Source organism: Adiantum capillus-veneris, chromosome 11 (genome assembly GCF_014529385.1).
Source record: "Adiantum capillus-veneris isolate H3 chromosome 11, ASM1452938v2, whole genome shotgun sequence".
Taxonomy (NCBI): Eukaryota; Viridiplantae; Streptophyta; class Polypodiopsida; order Polypodiales; family Pteridaceae; genus Adiantum; species Adiantum capillus-veneris.
This window is the reverse complement of record NC_140941.1, coordinates 112210459-112231657: the sequence shown is the minus strand read 5'-3', so window position 1 is coordinate 112231657 and position 21199 is coordinate 112210459. Positions and strand designations below refer to the sequence as shown.

Here is a 21199-nt window from a genome sequence, read left to right as displayed (position 1 = left end):
TTTTAGTTTATGTCACATACACAAGAAGATTTATAACTTTTCTCATGTAGGAAAACAGTCTTTTTCTCAGTGTTTTTCGTACAATGCATAACATCATGAGCTTCTGTGAGGAGGCACCGCATACCTAGCTAGGTACGATTGGGGGTAGGGGACCGCCGGCCCGATGGGCTACATTGATTGTCGTTTGATGCACTTACTAGATCGGTATTTTACATACATGGCATGTGGAGCTCCTACACAAGAATATTTAGAAAAATTTCTCATGTAGGAAAATAGTCTTTTTGTTAGTGTTTTTCATACAATGCATAACATCATGAGCTGCTGCTCGAGAGGCACCGCGTACCTAGCTAGGTACGATTGGGGGCAGGGGACCACCGGCCCCCCACCGGGCCGGCGGTCCACTGCCCCCAATGGTACCTAGCTAGGTATGCGATGCCTCCCTCACAGAAGCTCATGATGTTGAGGTAAGTCACAATGTGGGAATTATTGTGAGAATTTGTTCCAAAACTTCTTGTGATAGTCACTTTGGTTGTCCCCATTGTGGCATCAATGTTAAGTGTGTAACCTCAAGACGCTGTGTGAAGGATACTCTCTTCTTAAACATTACAAGTTTATGAGGGAAATTGGATGGTTCATGTGGGGAAGTCCAATAAGAGGTCAAACAAGACACAATGAAGACAGTGAGCTAACTTTTCAACATAATTTTTCATGTTCTCTTGGTATCTTTCCTACTAATGTTGTTTTACTTAGCATCATGAATGGGTTTCTACCTATGAGATCATACTTGTAACTACCACTCCATAACCACAAGCCACCAACCGCCGACATCCCTAACACGTAACAAATATATGTATGTACAATTGCAATACTCGATCATAAAATCACAAAAAAATTATTTTGATATACATTCATGCATTGTAGATCCATAGCTTAACTACAAATTCTTTGCATTTGTATTTAAGGGCATGTGTATGTAGATATACAAGTAATGTTGTATGTGGACACCTTAGTATCTACTTCGGGGTTACTCGGTAACATGTAAAATATCATGCCAGAGAGCGAGAGAGAGAGAGAGAGTTTTCAATACAATGTTGTCTCATTATTTATGGGGACAAAAAAGACACACAGAGTCAGGAGGGAGAGGCCCAATGCCAATCAATGGAGATTCTTCAAGAGATAACTGGTCGTTCCAAGGAGACGGAGAGGTGGACAATGGAGGCTTCACAAACTTCGCGTGACACGCCGAGTCTTGCAAATGCAAAATACCTATGGTTATAAGCGAGGAACAAAACATAGGCATTGGGCCATAAAGCCAAAGGAAAAGGGGAATAGAGATAAAAATAGCTCTAGTTCCTACACATCTAAACAAAGATGCCCATACAAGAGCTTTACTCAAGTGTTCACTTGCCAATACGGACATGCTTTGATCTGAAAGCATGCCCAACAATAAGCTTGCATTGCCATAAAACGTTGCCGACCGCGCATAGCACACCGACGCAATAAAAAAACAAGGCACTAACGCTGCCAACTTAAATTGAAGTCCAATTGGAAGGCCCCTGGCACCTAGCATCAATGCATCCGCCTTTCCACTTGCTAAACTTCTTCTATCATTTATAAATACAATCCCCAGCATTGTCGTCATCGTGATTGCCGCTGTCGCAAGAATGGAGGATGACATGATGCTATTCCTCATTGTTTGCACCACAAAGATTCCATTTTTGAGACCATCCTGTAGGCAAACAAGTAAAAATTCAAGCCGCAGTAGGAGCTTCCATTACAATATTGAGATACATACATGCATAACAAACAGAACCAAATTCCATTATTTCGATAAATTTATATACCTAGATGAATCCAAGATAAGCCCAGATTCACCCTTGAAGGAAAGTGCAAGGTATAAACCCATGGTAGTCACCCACAAGACAATATAACCATCAGCTCCATCATGCATAGTATTGACTAAATACCACGACATTCCCACTAACGTCGTCAGATCAATGTCACGAATGACACGTAAGAAAGAAGCGATATGTTCTTAATGAAAAGACTAGCTTAGTTAAGGCAAGAAAAAGACTATAATCAAGAGATTAATCGAAAATGACGAAATTTTAAAATACATAAATCAATCATGCTAATTGCACCTGCCAAGAAAGCCTTGGATGGAGGTTTTCTTCCAAAATGCATTTTAAAAACTCCCCTTGTTAATGCATCTTTGTTAAATTACTAAAATTTTGAAAAATAGAAATCTCCACTTGTTGAACTTACATGGTATATTAACATGATTATACAGTGAACCCCCCGGTTTTCTTTCTTGCTTATGGTTAGTGACATAACTATAAAGCCATCAGTAATGGCTCTTAAACTAGCTGCTCAATAGAGTATCTAACTTTTAAGAGCCACTCGATAAGTATCTAACAACCCCGTTAAAGGCAACAAGTAATGAGTAGCTTTCCTATAAATAATGTATGGAAGTCACTTTTGATGATGGCATTAATTGCGTTCTCATTGTCCATCCTGCTCAAACATGGTGAAGAATGATTTCCACGTGATGTCGCTACAAGATACTATCTGACTAACTTCAAAGAAATTTACTTTGTAGAAATGACAAAACAAGACAAGACTCCAAGCTACATTTCTCCTTGTATTGAAACTAGATGTTATCTAAGTTAAAGTCGAGCTTGTCAGGGGGGTGGGTTCGCCTCTAGGAAATCATCTATATCACAGGAGTTCAAACTTCAAAGGGCATTAAAAAAAATCTATACCCACATTGAGCCCCTTTTTCTTAAGAAACTTACAGGTTTTTTCTCAAAATGCAATACAACAAACCATTTGTAAGCTGTTAATTTTAAGAATTTTGCCAAATCAAATACGCCTTATTTTGAGTTCGTGTGCACATCTTGGAGGTGCATCCCCTGCTGAGAAATCAAAAATTTACAGTCATTGTCAATATAGTTCTATGTGAGCCTTTTTGAGTATAGAAAACCATTCATTGAAAATGAACGTTTATTTGGATCTCACAATTGCATGATTCCATCAACAATTGCAGAGTTGAGCATAGTACTTTAAGGATATCTCCACACGAGTAGCTGCAACTACCACAATTTTTAGGCGTCGAACAGTAAACGACTGGTTTCAACCATCTATGCTTGTATACATACATACATAGATGGCCAGTTTCGACCAAACCCTTGAACTTCAAATGTCATTGCTTTGGTAAGAAAGAAAGCAAGAGAGAGATGCAGACACATGGTTTCCCCTCATGCTTTTGACATATTGCATGCATTTTTGTTTCGCAATGTGCTCTCTCTCTCTCTCTCTCTCTCTCTCTCTCTCTCTCGTATCAATCACCTTATCCCAGTTCCCTCTGGCATATCAGGTCTTGAGTTCAAGACTTCTCTTATGATTGTTAATCTCTCCTCTCCTCTCTCTCTCTCTCTCTCTCTCTCTCTCTCTCTCTCTCTCTCACACACACACACACATACACACACACACACACACATATGCACATGTTTCTGTTTTGAAATACAATTATAACGATAATGGAGCGTGCATGTGTGTGTGTGTGTGTGTGTGTGTGTGTGAGAGAGAGAGAGAGAGAGAGAGAGAGAGAGAGAGACCTTGAGAGTGGAGTGCGCCCAAGCCTGCAGAGCCAAGTGGTAGAGGCCGATTTCGGTGGTGTAGGGAGCCTTCCAAACTCTGTAAGCGAGCCTTGCATGGTAGCTCAGCAGCATCACCATCCCCACGCTCACCAGCACCGCATCCAAATACACGCTCTTCCATTCCTGCCCCATACCCGCGCACTCTCTCTCTCTCTCTCTCTCTCTCTCTCTCTCTCTCTCTGACACTCAACTCTTGAGGTCAAAACTCGGGGACAATGTTCCTACCACGACAGTGAAAACGTCGAGATTAGGCGAGAATATTTGAAGATGCTAATAAAAAGAGTAAATGGTTCTCTTGAGTACAATCTCCCCGTAGGATAGATCTTAAGGTCTCTTCGGATAGTTTCCTATGAGGTTAAAATTCTCTTTTTCTTTTTCTTCTCTCTCTCTCTCTCTCTCTCTCTTTTATATATATATATATATATATATATATATATATATACTAACATAATATGGCGAAAAGGGGAGTCATTTACATGTGTCGTAATTTGCGACCTAAAAGCTAAAGTTCAAAATTAAAAAAAGCCCCTTTGCACGCGATAAAAAGAGAGAGAGGGAGAGAGATAGAGGCCGCTAATGACGACCGACCATACTAGTATATATATATATATATATATGTGTATACAAACACTCTCTCTCTCTCTCTTTCATGTGCTATTAACGTCGTCAAAAGCCCCAAATGACCTATGAGACGACGTTAATAGCACATCTCCCTCTCTCTCTCTCTCTCTTTTCTTCCTACAACAATCTTCTTCTTCGTTTAACTTGGTCCACCCCCCCACACATCTTAACCACCATCATTACACTACAAATGTACCCTTGTGAGGGTGAAGCCAACCTTGCTACTACAGTTAAGACTTTTTTACCTACCCTAATCCACTCTCTAATCCCCAAGCTATAAATTATAATCCACAATCGCCTTCCTACAAGAAAAGTTAGCAAAATGTGTTGCAATGCTGGAGTCATTTTTCGTGTTGGGCAAAGTTGTATGGTTTATTAGCTTTATTGAAAGTGCGGTCTCCACACAAATCTACTTTAGCATATCTCTATTACACTGTTGTTGTCACATTTTCTACCTTCACACACACAACAATTGAAAAGTTAGCACTACTACCTATAAAAATTGCTAAAAGATTCTAAAACTTATGCTTATACCAAAAAATGTTCCAAAAGAGTGTGTCTCAGCTTCACTTTGAGCCCCTTGGAAATCCAAAACGTTCGGTTGAGTGGAGCGGAAGGAGGATAAAAGCCACTTTCGATCCGCGATAAAATAGTGCATGCAGTTCGCATTGAGAATTGTCTTATAAGAATTTTGGGAAAATTACCAAGCTTTGATATTTTTGGAAATTTCCGAAATAGCCCTCAAATTTCAAAGACAATTTTTTTATAAAACTCTTCATATGAAGATTGGTTCTTCCTCAACAGAAGATGATACCAACCTATGCCAAAAATGCATTATTCCATCCAAAAATGATAAAAGGGTATATTGGGAATTTTTGAAATCTGACGGGTATTTTGGGAATTTCACAAATTTCAAGGGTATTTTGATAATTTTCCCAAGAATTTTTGTATGCTTGGAAAACAAGGTGAAACATCTCGTATGTATTTTAAAACAATATGTAATGGTGAATGGGTCCTTTAGTGGAGAGAGTCGGGACCCATTCACTGACTAAACAAAGGCACAAAAACATTTCTACGCCTTTCTCCCTTCTCCTTTATGGCATGTTTTATAATTTAGCATGCCAAAAAATTTGTCCGAACATTATACTGCCCTCATCAAGACAATTTACACATGCAATCAACACTGTCCTCCACCACATCAATCTCCATCAGTGTTAGAAAAAAACCGGGGTCTAGTGTATTTTAACTGACTGAAATCCTAAAATCCCGTTTAGATTTTGAGCTTGCCTTGAAGAACAACTGACTCTTCGTTCTTACTCAGACTCTTTGTTCTTACTCATTCGCTATTAAGACAAGAAGGAGCTTAGCCTTTAGCCATATATATGGATATATCTACATTCAAAGCAAACATTAAAGAGCTTCCTCATAAGCAAAAGCTACATGAAATTAGTCATAAGCACACACAACTCAAAACTAGTATGTGCTCAAGAAAAAGGTTATGTGTTCAAGTCTCAACACATCTATACCATCCCTTTTTCATGCAATTAATCAAGTTTACAAGCTAGTGGTGGCTAATGTTCTTCTACATGGCGTTACGTGTGCACTCCTACTATACTACTACTACTACTTGCTCTACTTTCAATTTTCAATGCACTCCTACTATACTACTACTACTACTTGCTCTACTTTCAATTTTCAATACATAATATCTTCCCGAGATGCTGAATTAGCTTCAAAAGCACCATTAATCCCTAGGATTTGACCTCAGCACGTAGACACTAAAAAGACAAGCTTAACCACTAGGCTATTCGCCTTGGCTGCCCTTAGGGCTCCCTTAAGCACTAAAGAAAACAAAATCCCCCCCCCCCCCCCCCCCAAAATAATTAATTAATAGCTTGCAAAAAACTCGTTTTGGCTACCTGCTTGACCCAAAACAAAAATGTGACCCACCTACTTGTGCCTTTCACACATGAAAAGTTGGTTACAAAAGACATCCACTACATGCAAAGCTTTGAAGCTTTGAGAAAAGTTCATATAAATAATTTTTTGTAGGGGTGCCCAATTTTGGATTCAATAGTTTTGAAGGAATCATTGGAAGATGCCGTTTGGAAACCTATAAAAGGGAAAGGGACGCTTTTGCCATGTGCACACGGAGAGCGAGAGAGAGACAGATGGTCTCGTTAAGAAGTTCATGGCTTCGCTAAGGGTGAAGAAGAGAAGCATATGATTGCTGAATGCGATGCAGTCGTGGAGATAGCGAGGGTGTGGGAGGGGGAGTTTGCTGCAGTCAAGGCAGGGCAGTCCATCGCATGGGAGATGAAAGTTGGTTTGGTCCATGCTAGCGCTGTCGTAGAGTGCCACTCGAATGAGAAACAGGTCGGAGGTGGGGTAGGGCTAACAAGGTAGAGAGAGGGATGCCATCTCGTCGCTGCTTAGTGATGCGCAGGGTTTATGGGAGCATTGCAGGTGCAGAGTATGCACAGACATGGCAGAGCGAACGAACAAGGAGCAGGGTTGGACAACTGCCGTGGTGGGCCAACCATGTAGCAGACCTGGAGGACGTCCTGTTCAGAAGCTGGGCCGAGGGTCGGGGGGAAGGGGGCTGCGCCTCAGTGGAGATGGTGGTGAACAGCTGTTGTGAAGGCAGAGCTCACAGTGCAGCGATGGCGATGGCCGAGGGAAGAGAGAGAAGAGGGAGATAGGGTATTTTACGTTTTTGGGGAGGGACGGAGAAGGGATCTGGCGAGATTCCGTTTAAAAGTGGAATGGACCGAGTATTGTCCCATAACTATAGACACTAATGCATATCATCTTAACCCAAATATTTGATACCCCACTAACATCATTAGTACCCACAGACATCATTAGTGGGTGTACATGTAGTTATCAATTAATCATGTGTGTGTGTGTGTGTGTGTGTGTGCGTCAATTAATTATGTGTGTGCGCACGCATACACACACACACACACACACACACACACTGGCACGGGTACATCGCATTGGTTGACCATTAGGTGAAAAAGTTTTGCCTCAACTCAGCTTAGTGCGGGTTGAAAATTGAGATTACAAATGCAGGTAAAAGGAAGAAAAAAATAACATAATATAAGGAAACTATAAAAAAATCTTGCAAATTTTCAAAATTTTATTGGGTCGTTTGGTGTCCTTCTCTTGTGGGCTGCAAAGAAAATTGTTGTTGGTAACATCTTTAGTCCAACACCCAACAATAAGACACCTGAGCCAAAGCCAGTCAACAATAACTGTGAAAGCTGCCATGTACTCAGCCTCACGACTAGAAGCAGTCATTGTAGGCTACTTCTTTAGGGGGTGCACTACGTAATCATGTTAATATACCACATGATTTCAACAAGAGGGATTTTTTAATGCAAATATTTTAAGCAAATTAACACATATACATTGACAAAAGGGGTTTGTATATTTTATTTTGGAAAAAAAATCCTAAAATAAATGGGTTTTTTAAATACCCCATGAACACACATTATGTGGGGGCTTTCAATAGTGCACCCCCTTAGGCTACTTCTTGTTCAACCAAGATATGCACAAGCTATCAATAATGAAGGAAAAACAAACAACTCAAAATGTATGTTTCCACTCAAGTAGTAAAAGATCTCCTTAACTACCTTCCAATACGTAGACCTTGGGCTATGCATAGATCTACTCACCTACAAAACTGCATATCGAACATTTGGTCTCATAATACATACATAAATCAAGCTACCAATAGCCTGCAAATAGAGAGTGACATCAAATTAGTCTCCAATATCATGATGATGGCTCAAAGGGCAGCAACTTCTTGGGGATAATCCATCCCGTTACTTATATTCAAGTGCGGTTTTGTGGTATGGACATGCTCAATTTTGGTATGCATACTTGGTGTGTATGCTCTTGCATATGCTCTCTTGTGAGAGTTTTTTCGATAAAATTGATATTTGGAGATGATTTGGCACACATAAATGCACTTATGTACTGGGTTTTGCACCATTGTTGGGACTATTTTGACTATTTCTGGTTTCTTTTTTGTTGATTATATTGCTTACATTTTGTCATCATTTATGCCAACAATATGGTTGAAATTATGTCGAATTTGGCACTCTTTACCTTGATGAAGTTTGATGGTAGGTACAAAAGTTCTTGGTGCGGAAAGAGTGCATGTTCGATGCATTTATTGAGGGCCACTTGTTGATCTGTGAAAAGTCACAAAAGCTTAAGTCTATGTCTGACAACGATTGGGATGATTTGGATGCATTAGCTAGTCTACAATTAGACTACACCTTGTAGAGTCCATGTATGTTGACATTATGCATGAGAAAACATCTCATGATGTGTGGTTGAGATTATGCTCTGTGTATGCCCGCATGAGAGGTACGTCTTGCACTCATAGAGACTTGGTGTGTTGGCATTGTCATCACCAAGGGCGCATTAGGGTTGTTGTTTCAGGCTTATAAGATAACATAAAAGGCAACGAAAGAATTGTACAATTCCTTTGACAACTATTACAAAGGTCAAGAATAGGCATATGCATGCTAGTTTGAGTGATGGAAATGATGAGGATGTTACGCATGTTTTGAATGGAGATACATTTCATGTATCTGCGTACCCACAAGATTTTATGTGAGCCATGGATGATGGCGTGATACATGATTGAATCTTGGAGCTTGGGGCATCCTTTCTTGTTTCTCTGCATGAGAAATGGTTTGTATCATATGATATGAGAGAGGGGATTTTGAGATTAGTGATCAGTCATGTGAGGTTGTGGGTGTGGGAGAAGTTGAGTTGGCATTCCCTCATGGTTCCTCATTGGTGTTGAAGGATATAAAACATGTATCCATGTTTTCAAATAGCTTGATCTTAGTGAATCAGCTGGATACTTTGGATTGTTGTGTGTCCTTTGGTAGTGAGTCTTGGAAGATCTCTTGATGCTCTTTGGTTTAGCAAGAGGTCAAGATGTAGACTTTTAGAGTGTTGGGTAAAGGCCGCCACGATCGTCGACCCATGTGTACCCTCCCTACACACACTAACTCCACTAACCCTTTGACATTTCTCTTATATACAAATTAGCAATAAAGAGACACAAGCTAGTTATGCTCACAACAGCGTGTTTCCCCCAAACCTAAGCTCTCCTCTTCTTCTACTTCCCTCTTCCTTGCACACATGCACATGGAGCAACCGCCCCTTCAATTGGTATCAGAGTGAGTCGGCTTCCCGTTCCCCCTCTTGCGTGTGCAGGCCCTCTAAGTTGGAGCTTGGATCTTGCAAGGGAGATCTCTATAGAGCCTCGAGCAAGCAGATAGAACATATATATTTTTAAAAACTATGGAGAGCAGGGAATTGGGCGCCCCATTTGCAGATTGAATCAAAGCTAAAGCCATGGCAAATGGAGAAGGCAACAAATCGGTACGAAAAATGGAGAAGACAAAAAATTGGCCAAAATCGACGAAGCCAATGAGCACTGAATAGCGCAGGGGCTACTGAACACCGTGCTTGACCCTACCTTGATCGATTGTCTGGTGTTCTATTATAGCGTTGCAAGTAGGTAGCGTGAACCGATGGAAAGTCAAGCAATTGGGGCAGCCAATTTCAACCAAGTTAATCAAAAGCATCCAAGCTTGGAAATAAAAGCATGAGCAAAGTTGAGCAGTTGGCAGCCAGTGCAACCAGTGCGCTGAGCACAACAGAGCAATAGAGCATCAAGCATAGCGAGAAGGTGTGTGTATGATGCGCGTGCGCACGCGCACACACACACACACACACACACACATCTAGACAAGAAACCATGTGTAGCTATGGATCTCTACCCCACCATGACACAAACATATGCTTAGATATGCTTATGATACACAAGTTGAACCTGGACGTTGGCATCTCACACACACACACATTATCTGGATAACTAATACTTGGCTCCATCTGGATCTAATTTATATGGAAAGCTTTCTTGCTCATTGTACGGATCAAAAGATAGTTAATCTTATGTTGTATAATTTATATGCAAAGCAACTAGAGTTCATAACGGTGTATCCTACCTTCCTTTTTAATATTGATCACATGCACTACCTGGTGTACACAACCTGGGTTTTTTTTACAATAAATTGCCCCCATTAATTCACTCGGGTTCATTCTTGGTAATAGGGCTTGCATTCATTCACGTACATTTTCACACAATTATGCAGGTTAGCCATGCTTCAACCTATTATCATATCTTGTGAACACTCTTTCTCGAAATGCTCCTTACTTGCCACAAGGTTCATTCCGTGCTCGCAAAAACCTAGAACCCATAAAATGAATACACTTCAAAGTTCAATTTTTTCAACTTACCTGGAGATTGGGTAGGCAGTAGATTTGAACTTTAACTCCTTGAGTCAATTCACATAAGGTGGAAGCTCATAATGAAGTCAACAAAGGTGGGTGCTTCATGATGGCCTCTCTATTTTTGGTATCGGGGTTCATTTATATGAACTCGTTGGCTTTCTCTGTGTACCCACAAACCCTTCCAGGTTCCGTTCTTTCATGCAAGAAAAAATGCGCATACACGCGTGCACACACACACGCACACGCACACGCACACGTGCACGCGCACGCGCACACGCACACACACACAGAGTAGAGGATCTCTCTCCCCACACATGCGCGCACCCGCGCGTGCCCACACACACACACACACACACACACACACACACGGGCAATGTGGTGTATAGAATCCCTCTACTCACCTTGCATATCGTAGTTCTTGGTTGCATATCATGAACACACCGCGGAAACCTGGCTCCTACGGTACTATACCAATTCTCTCTCTCTCTCTCTCTATCTCTATCTATCTATCTCGTGCGCGGGTGAACACACACACACACACACACACACACACACACACACACAGATAATGTTTTACATATCTTGGAATGTATGGTTTAGATGGCTATCATGGGACACACATTTTGGCAACCTTCTGATGGATGGCAATAGTTGTGGGCTCCCTCAACTCTCTAGCTATTGAAAGATGGCATCGCTTGTAAATGTATAATTGGAGGAATACATCCGTCTCCACGGTGGTGCTCTTGTTACAGACATATGCCTTGGTTGTTGATCTTGCATCTTGGATTCTTCTCACCTTCATTACCAACCCTATGCATGCTCCGTTGGAGAATAATGCAATCCACTTAGGTGCAACTGCAAGTACTCAGTACATTTTTTTATTATAATGGCGTAGTCTTTGGATGGTTTTTGAGGCTTTTGACATACTTCAAACTTGGTACATAAGCATATATAAGATCACTTACATGCATTTTTTGCTTAAGCAAGATCTTCGCATAATCATAAAACTCTAATATAAGATTGGTCTCTTGCCTGCTGTTGTTGATACTCACGTTTTCTTTGGCATATAAATGCACAACATTAATGTAAATCAAGACATAAGAGGGCTGATTTGATATAAGACCTGTTTTTTAGACAAACTTACATGATGATCTTATGAGAAACGACATTAACTAATTTTTCAAAAATTTGGTATGAATTACAAATAGGATATTGCAGCACTTCTTTTTGGCATACATAGATTATTGAATGCATTCAAGATTTCATACTACCTTATGGGTAGAGATGTCGGGTTTTTATGATATTGCAGGACTTCTTTTTGGCATACATAGATTATTGAATGCATTCAAGATTTCATACTACCTTATGGGTAGAGATGTCGGGTTTTAACGATAAAAACTCATGTTCTTTACACAAATTCCTTTTAAGTTCTGTGATAGTATTGCAATTTATTTTTTAATTTGTTACAAAGAAAAAGAAACCATCCGTTCGGGTGGAGTTGTGAAGCATCCAAAATGTAGTTAGAACTTTGATGTAATGGATATTGGATAGAGCTATCCTTTTCATCTGCATGAACATTTGCTTAGAGGGATTTTTTGGGTGCAATTTGCTTTGAATGCATGCTTGAATAACTCAATTGTATAAAATGGTTTAGACATATATATATATATATATAGGTTAGTCTATGCCTTATACCTCAAGTGGGGATCTCCAAAGAGATGGCAGCTATTACTGGATTTTTGACAATGTCTCTGAAATACAATGAAATGTTGGCGGATTTTTTGAGAAAAGTGTTAAGCATACACAATATTAAAACATAACCAAAATATTATTCATTTTCTGGCAGACCTTTGAAAATGATGGTCAATACCTACATTGCCTACAACCTCATGTGAGTGTCTCATGGGTGATGGCTTTGACGAGTTTTTTTTTACAAATGAGCAGATAACTAGGAATGGATGCCAAAATTTCTACACATTGATTTTCATACATAGGCTAATATATTTATATGGCTGATAACCATTTCATAAATAGATGAAAGCTGGTATCTTGTATTCAGGGAAACCGTGCCCATTATGTTTGACGTAAGGATATTGTAACTTCAATTCAGGGCTACCATACCCTATTTTATTAGCTTGACACTAATTTATCTTATGTTCAAGGCTATCAGGACCGTATGCATAGCCGTAACATAGTAGAAGAAGGATACAATATGATTTACTGCAGACACTAGTAAAAACCAACTCTCTTAAATTATACTTCTATCTTTGTATGCAGGAACTCACTTTTGATGAAGGTAAGTATATAATGGTGAATTCACAAGTGTAAAGTACTTTCCATTGTAATCCCTTCTTGGTGGATAAATGCATAATTTTTGAATCAAATGTTTGCTTTGAAATTAGTTAAATTATTGTTAAAGGAGCCTTAATCCTCAAGTGCGGGTCTCAGATGAGATGGCATTGGACTGGATTTTTGAGAATTGATCCAATTTACAAAGGAGATGCTGTTTGATTTCTTTTGGAAACAAATGATATAAACATTCTCGTAAATAAACGGTATTTGATCTATGTTATGATGTTAGTTTGTGTTGTAATTTTTTACACCAATAACAAGGGGAGGGAGTCGTTGACACCTGTCTTCCCAAGTAATGCTAGTTCTGATGGGATTGTGTTTCTTGGATGGTGATAGGTAAGAGATTATTTCCTTGGGATTACAACGACAACTGCAGCAATAACAGAAGATCGCCCATTTTAATAGCTAGATCCTTCTCCATGTAGATGTAGTGGAAGCTAATCCCAAAGGGTGGACACATAGAGATACAACATTAAGATATCAATTTGTAATGATCAAAGATCAAATTTTTGATCTAAAAGATTGTATTATCCATTAGATACAGAATGTTATATTGGTGTATATGAAATGCAATTGAGTTTTATGACATCTTGTTAATTTTTTTTGTTATTTAATATATTATTTAATACAATTGTGTAAGTATGGTTCAATTATGAAGGGATTTTCATACTTAAACACACACACACACACACACACACTTGGTCACATCATCAGACCATGATAGCATTTGGAGGGGTTTTGATTGTGCTCTGAATAACTATATCTGACTAAAAAATGTGACATCCAACTATTTTCACTCAATCAAAAATTTGAGTTGTTGCCTTATGGGACTTTACCTTATGCTTTACTATACACCCATAATGATTACTGCTAACTTTTGCTATGCAGAACACAATGGCTAAGTGAAGCTATCCACTACGCTGTCATGGTTAGCATGGTACCTCTAATCACCTAACTTAGTGGGAATAGTCCCTTGTGGATTTACCCCTTAGATAGAAAAACAAATGGGAACAATCCCTTGAGTTTCTAACCTTAAAGGGTAAATATTAAACCCTTCCCTGTATGGTGCCTCGTGGCTTAAACCACTGCGTGGAATTCTATGCACTATCTGTTGCCATCGATCCCCTTCCCTATCGGATGATGCTGGTGGCCAGGCGAGGCTTGCACCTCAGCCTTTTCATAATATCTCCTCCTCTTTAGGGCCGCTCATGATCCCGATGTGGATTGCGCGCAGTGGATGGCTTGTAGAGTGTGGCCATACCTGGCATGCTGTTTGGGTGACGACTGTTGATATGCTTCTTTGCTGACACATACACATCCACTACCCCTATATTAAGGTGAGGGGCTCTTCTCTTCACTTAGACTTGGGTCTATCTTTTGCCTATTAGCATACAGGAAAAGCATCTATGATTTAGGTTTTGGGCATTGGGTTTTGATATGTCCTGTCGCGTGCAACATTATTAACAACTTGATATGGGCAACTTGGCTATACTGGTTAAAGAAAGTGGTAATGAGAGACCAAGATGACATTGGAATTATACTTAGCTTTCCCCTGGCACTTTGGAGATTATTTTGAGATTACTTCTGCTCACAGGTTCTATATTTCCCTCAAAATCTTCGGTTTTAGATAATCTCTTGCTCTGTTGGATGATTATGACAGGTTTTTCTTACTTTAGAATGTTGAAAGAGAATGGTTTTGCTGGTCTCCAGTCCTGCTCACTTTACTTGAAAATTTATGAAACATAATCTATGCAATATCTTACCATGAAAACTTATGGAAAATTGATTTTTTACATTACATGCTACCTGAGGTGAGTATGGTATTGTAACATAGGAAAGCGTGATGGCCTTGACTTGCTAACTGGATTTTGATATATGTGCTTAATTATGCAGATGTCTTCTGCTAGATGTGTCTAGATGGGAGATAAGGTCTACAACACATTTTTCTTGTATAATGTTGCAACACAGTAAACAATAGCGGCCTTACTATATAGACTTAGCCAACCCATATGATGGATTACACCTATTTTAAATAGCAAGGAAAGTTACTCCTTAGAAGTGCCATATTTTGCCATGCCCCACAACATGGTGGTTTTAATTTCATCAGGCTATACGGCTGATTATGCCCCCCAATTTTTTTTTCCAGATTTTCTCTTAATTGCCACTATCAATAGTAAAAAAATAGTGAATATCGGGTATGGAAAACCCCCGTTTTAAAAAAAAAAACCTTTTATGTACTTATATTTAAGTAATGACTAGCTGGAAAAAAACCAATAATAGCACCATAGTAATGCTCCAAAAAAAAAACCACCTTTACCATGTAAGGCCAGTCAAATCTGACCACTGTAGTGGTCCTTACCATGCTATAGAACGAGGAATAGAGCCCACCAAACAGAGGTCCAATCACTTATATCATGCCATGCTAAGTATAGTCATCCCGACTATTTAAGTACACCATTTGTTATAATAAAGGCATTTTTCTGAAACAACACTTTACCATTTAATTAAAAAAAATGATAGTAACAAAATTATTGATACTAAGCTTAGTGACCAACCCAAGTTGGCTGAGTTGTAAGCTCCATGCTTGGTGCAACAGAGGTGAAGAAAACACATAGTCCTCACTCTTGACACAAGTAAAACACACACAAAGCTAAGTGAGGGGCAGAATGCACCCTCACCTCTTTAAATAGAAAAAGGATTGGTTTGAGTTGGCCTGCTTTATGGCTAGCTATGGCCTTTTGTCTCTGGCTAACACTTCTTTGACCCTGGCAATTACTTCTCTAGGCTGATAATTCAGCTACTATTTTAAAATTCAATCCTTTATAGTATAATGCTTACATATTGCAAAGTACTGGCCTTTATTTGGTCTTGAGATACTCCTAGTTGACTTTAGCTTTTGTTCACTATCTTGCTTACCAAATAGGATCTTTTTCTTAGAGGTTCAAAATCTGATAACTCTTCTGGTTTTTTTTTGGTTGCTAAGACAATAGATATCTTATGCTCTGATGATTAAAATTGTTGATAATTTCCTAACAGGTGATGGATCTCAGTCTTTGATTCACAATTGTACAACATAATAAGAATGAAGTATCATTCCAAATGAGTTTCTACAAAGGTATCAGAACTATCTCAATTGAATCATCAAGTGTTTTCAAAGTTGGACTGCAACAAGCTAAACCTTTATAAGCCCAGATACAATTCTCACCTGCATCCATATAGTCGAGACAACAAATATGTTAGGCTTGGCTACGTATGGTAGGCTTCAAAGAATCTATTAGTTGTTATCCATGTCAAACTTAAAGATTATTAGACTAGCTACCGTCCTACATATTAAAAATCTGAAGGATTTTTTTTAAAAAAAAACATATTCTTGCCAGAGTAGCACCATTGGGTTTTTAAATCATTTATTGTAACAAATGTCGACTAACCCATATTATTCTATGTATTGTTGTATGGAAAAAACTTGAATGCAATGCAAAGTTTTGTAGCTTCATCTTTTAAAATATGCTCCAAGGTTGAGCCATTCACACAGAACAAGCCAACTACTCATAGTAAAAATGGCTAGAAATTTCTTTGGATCCAAATGCTTTTAATATAAAAGCAAGCTCTCAAATTACTGAAACCAGGATATGTTAGCCCTATACCCGATTATGTACTTATCTTTGCATAGACATCTTTAACCATTTGTCTTTTTGAACATCTTGTTCATTGGTCTTTATTTATTATAATTAAAATAGCTACACACACCCCTAAACACCAGGCCCTCCCAGGCAACTGGGAGGACCAGGACATTGGCTTTGGGTATTCCTTGTCTTTAGGCTTTGAGTGACCCACTGTCTATAATTCCTTGACTAATTGACAGGTGTTAGGTGGTCTCTCCTTGACTATTGACTGTATTCCTACTCATGACTATTGTAGTCTTTTGGCTCAGTCGGTTTTAAGTAGCAGGTTAATCAAATTCTACTCACCCATGCTTAAGTAAATTGTATTTTGATAATTAGAGGAACATGCTACCTATTACACATATGAAGACTTTTGGGATCATGAGGAAAAGCTTGGCATATATCGTTGAAAGACTACTCAATGACAACCATACTTTTTTCAAACTGGCTGACAAAGCCTTAAAACTCTTACAGAAGTAATGTCTTCCTTAAAGATGATGTCTGATATTGTATTAGTACAAACAATTCTACCCTCTTCACGGACACTCCAACTTGGCACATCTATGCTAAAGACTTTTCTTAAACTCATCTTTTTGATGAGGTAGTACGCCCATAGACAATGGGCCTACTCCCTAAACCCATTGTGTATGGTGCCTCGGATAGGGCGGGACACACACACACACACACACACACACACACACACACACTTGGTCACAACATCTGACCATGATAGCATCTGGAGGGGTTCTGATTGTGCTCTCAATCACTGTATCTGGCTAAAAAATGTGACATCCAACTATTTGCACTCAATCAAAAATTTGACTTGTTGCCTTATGGGAGTTTACCTTATGCTTTACTATACACCCCCAATAATGATTATTGCTAACTTTTGCTATGCAGAACACAATGGCTAACTGAAGCTATCCACTATGTTGTCTTGGTTAGCATGGTACCTCTAATAACCTAACTTAGTGGGAGTAGTCCCTTGTGGATTTAACCCTTAGAAAGAAAAACAAATGGGAACAATCCCTTAGGTTCTAACCTTAAAGAGTAAATATGAAACCCTTCCCTATATGGTGCCTCCTAGCTTAAACCACTGCGAGGAATTCTATGCACTATCTGTCGCCACCGATCCCCTTCCGTTTCTAATGATAATGGTGGCCCGGTGAGGCTTGCAGCTCAGCCTTTTCATAATATCTCCTCCTCTTTAGGGCCCGCTCATGATCCCGATGTGGATTGCGCGCAGTGGATGGCTTGCAGAGTGTGGCCATACCTGGCATGCTGTTTGGGTGACGACTGCTGACACGCTTCTTTGCTAACACATACACATCCACTACCCCTATATTAAGGTGAGGGGCTCTTCCCTTCACTTAGACTTGGGTATGTCTTTTGCCTACTAGCATACAGGAAAAGCAGCTATGATTTAGGTTTTGGGCATTAGGTTTTTGATATATCCTGTCCCATGCAACATTATTAACAACTTGATATGGGCAACTTGGTTGTACTGGTTAAAGAAAGGGGTAATGAGAGAGGAAGATGACATTGGAATTATACTTGTTTTCCCTGGCAATTTGGAGATTTTTTTGGGATTACTTCTGCTCACAAGTTCTATATTTCCCTCAAAATCTCAGGTTTTAGATAATATCTTGCTCTGTTGGATGATTATGACAGGTTTTTCTTACTTTAGAATATTGAAAGAGAATAGTTTTGCTGGTCTCCACTCATGCTCACTTTACTTGAAAATTTATTAAATCTAATCTATGCAATCTCTGTAGTAGTTGCTTATCATGAAAACTTATGGAAAATTGATTTTCTACATTACATACTAGCTGAGGTGAGTATGGTATTGTAACATAGGGAAGCCTGGTGGCCTTGACTTGCTAACTGTATTTTGATATCTCTGCTTCATTATGCAGATGTCCTAGCTGTGTTTAGATAGGAGATATGGTCTACAATACATTTTTCTTGTATAATGTTGCAACACAGTAAGCAATAGCGGCCTTACTATATAGACTTAGCCAACCCATATGATGGATTATACCTCTTTTAAACAGCAAGGAAAGTTACTCCTCAAAAGTGCCATATTTTGCCATGGCCCACCACATGGTGGTTTTAATTTCATCACGCTGTACGGCTGATTATGCCCCCCAAAAGTTTTTTTTAGATTTTTGCTTAAGTGCCATTATCAACAGTAAAAGGATAGTGAATATCGGGTATGGAAACCCCCAAACCAGTAATAGTATCATAGTAATGCTGCAAAAAAAATCCACCTTTACCATATAATGCCAGTCAAAGCGACCACTGTAGTGGTCCTTACCATGCTGTAGAACGAGAAACAGAGCCCACCAAACAGAGGTCCAATCACTTATATCCTGCCATGCTATGTATAGTCATTCTGACTATTTAAGTACACCATTTGTTAAAGTATAGGCATTTTTATGAAACAACACTTTACCATTTAATTAAAAAAAGTGGCAGTAATGAAATTATTGATGCTAAGCTTAGTGACCGACCTAATTTGGCTGAGTTGTAAGCTCCATGCTTGGTGCAATAGAGGTGAAGAAAGCACACAGTCCTCACTCTTGACACAAGTAAAACACACGCAAAGCTAAGAGAGGGGCAGAATGCACCCTCACACCTTTAAATAGAAAAAAGATTGGTTTGAGTTGGCCTGCTTTATGGCTAGCTATGCCTTTTTGACCCTGGCTAATACTTCTCTGACCCTAGCAATTACTTCTCTAGGCTGATAATTCTGCTAATATTTTAAAATTCAATCCTTTATAGTATAATGCTTACATATTTCAAAGTACTGGCCTTTATCTGGTCTCAAGATACTCCTAGTTGACTTTAGCTTTTGTTCACTATCTTGCTTACCCAACATGATCTTTTTCTTAGAGGTTCGGATCTGATAAATCTTCTGGGTTTTTTTTGGTTGCTAAGCCAATAGATATCTTTTGCTCTGATGGTTAAAATTTTGGATAATTTCCTGACAGATGATGGATCATTGTTTTGATAATCGGGTATAGGGCTAACATACCCTGGATACAGTAATTTGAGAGCTAGCTTTTGTATTAAAAGCATTGGGTACAAAGAAATTTCTAGTCATTTTTACTATGAGTAGTTGGCTTGCTCTATGTGAATGGCTCGACCTCGAAGCATATTTTAAAAGATGAAGTTACAAAACTTTGCATTGCATGGAAGTTTTTTCCATACATTTTTAGCTAAAGAAATACATAGAATAATATGGGCTAGTCGACCTTTGTTACAGTAAATGATTAAAAAACCCAATGGTGCTACTCTAGCAGGAATATGTTTTTTTTATAAAATCCTTGAGAATTTTAATATGTTGGATGGTAGCTAGTCTAATAATCTTTAAGTTTGACATGGATAACAACTAATAGATTCTTTGAAGCCTGCTATACGTAGCCAAGTCTAACATATTTGTTGTCTTGACTATATGGATGCAGGTGAGAATTGTATCTTGGTTTATAAAGGTTTAGCTTGCTGCAGCCAGACTTTGAAAACACTTGATGATTCAATTGAGATAGTTCTGATACCTTTGTACAAACTCATTTGGAATGATACTTCATTTTTATTATGTTGTACATTTATGAATCAAAGACTGAGTTGTTTCTGTACTTATCTTTTCCTAGACATCCTTAGCCAGTTGTCTTTTTGAACATCTTGTGGCACCCTTGGCGTAGAGAGCGAGAGAGACAACACATAGGCTTTCTCAGCGTTCGACATCCGACCTTGACATCGATGATTTTCTTGAGAATTTTCAGTTGACATCGGCTTTCTTTTTGTCGAGCAATTTCCCCTAGATGCCAATGCTCATGACACACGAGTGAGGTACCTCTATTATAGAGGAGTAACACCCAACATTGGCATCAAGCACATCGATCATGTGCTCGACATAGTTTTGGCTTTGACCTTTTGGCGGCTATTCAACTAGCATATCTCCATTTGCGATGGCAAAAATCTGCATTGAGCTTGTAGCCTACATCGACATGCAGGTTCACAAGGGGTTTTTTGAGCCCACATACACCCAGTTTATAGGTTTTCAAATATAGACATAGGTACAGCTCCTTTCAGGCATTCTTGGTAGTCATTCTGGCAACCATTTTTTCTACATACGATCGTGCATTGACACATGCATACTTTCTTGAGCACACAGAGTGCTATTGACCTCTTTTGAGAGCGGATATCCTTGCAGGGATATGTTTACTGCATGCGACATTTTTTTGGCGCCTGTTTGTGCGCAATTTCTCATGTATGTTGAGTTGTAGTTACTGCCTAGTGTACATTGTGTGGAGCCATTTTTTTGCATTTTTGACTGTTTTCAAAGCCGTTTCAGGGACTCAAAGCTGAAGAGCCCTTTCTGAGATTGTGGGTAGTCTTGAGTCTGCTTAGCCTTTGGAGTGTTGTTTGCATGAGGTTTTCTTGAGCTGGTGTGTTCTCAAATGTTGAGACACTTTCGATGATACAGGTTGCTGGAGTATCCATTTTTCAGTGTCCTCGCCACCATAGGCTATGTATCTGGACGAACACGTTTGCTTTTAACACTGAGTTGGCGGT

General features: G+C 39.2%; 1 protein-coding gene across 1 annotated transcript; it reads right to left on the bottom strand.

Annotated features, from left to right (window-relative positions):
• Positions 1-926: 926 nt before the first annotated feature.
• Positions 927-3928, bottom strand: LOC147447832 (uncharacterized). Its single transcript, XM_086524420.1, has 2 exons — positions 3618-3928; positions 927-1729 (listed from the first exon to the last, which is right to left on the bottom strand). The coding sequence occupies exons 1-2, from the start codon at positions 3789-3791 to the stop codon at positions 1100-1102; spliced, it is 804 nt and encodes a 267-aa protein (XP_086380546.1). The 5' UTR covers positions 3792-3928; the 3' UTR covers positions 927-1099.
• Positions 3929-21199: the final 17271 nt, after the last annotated feature.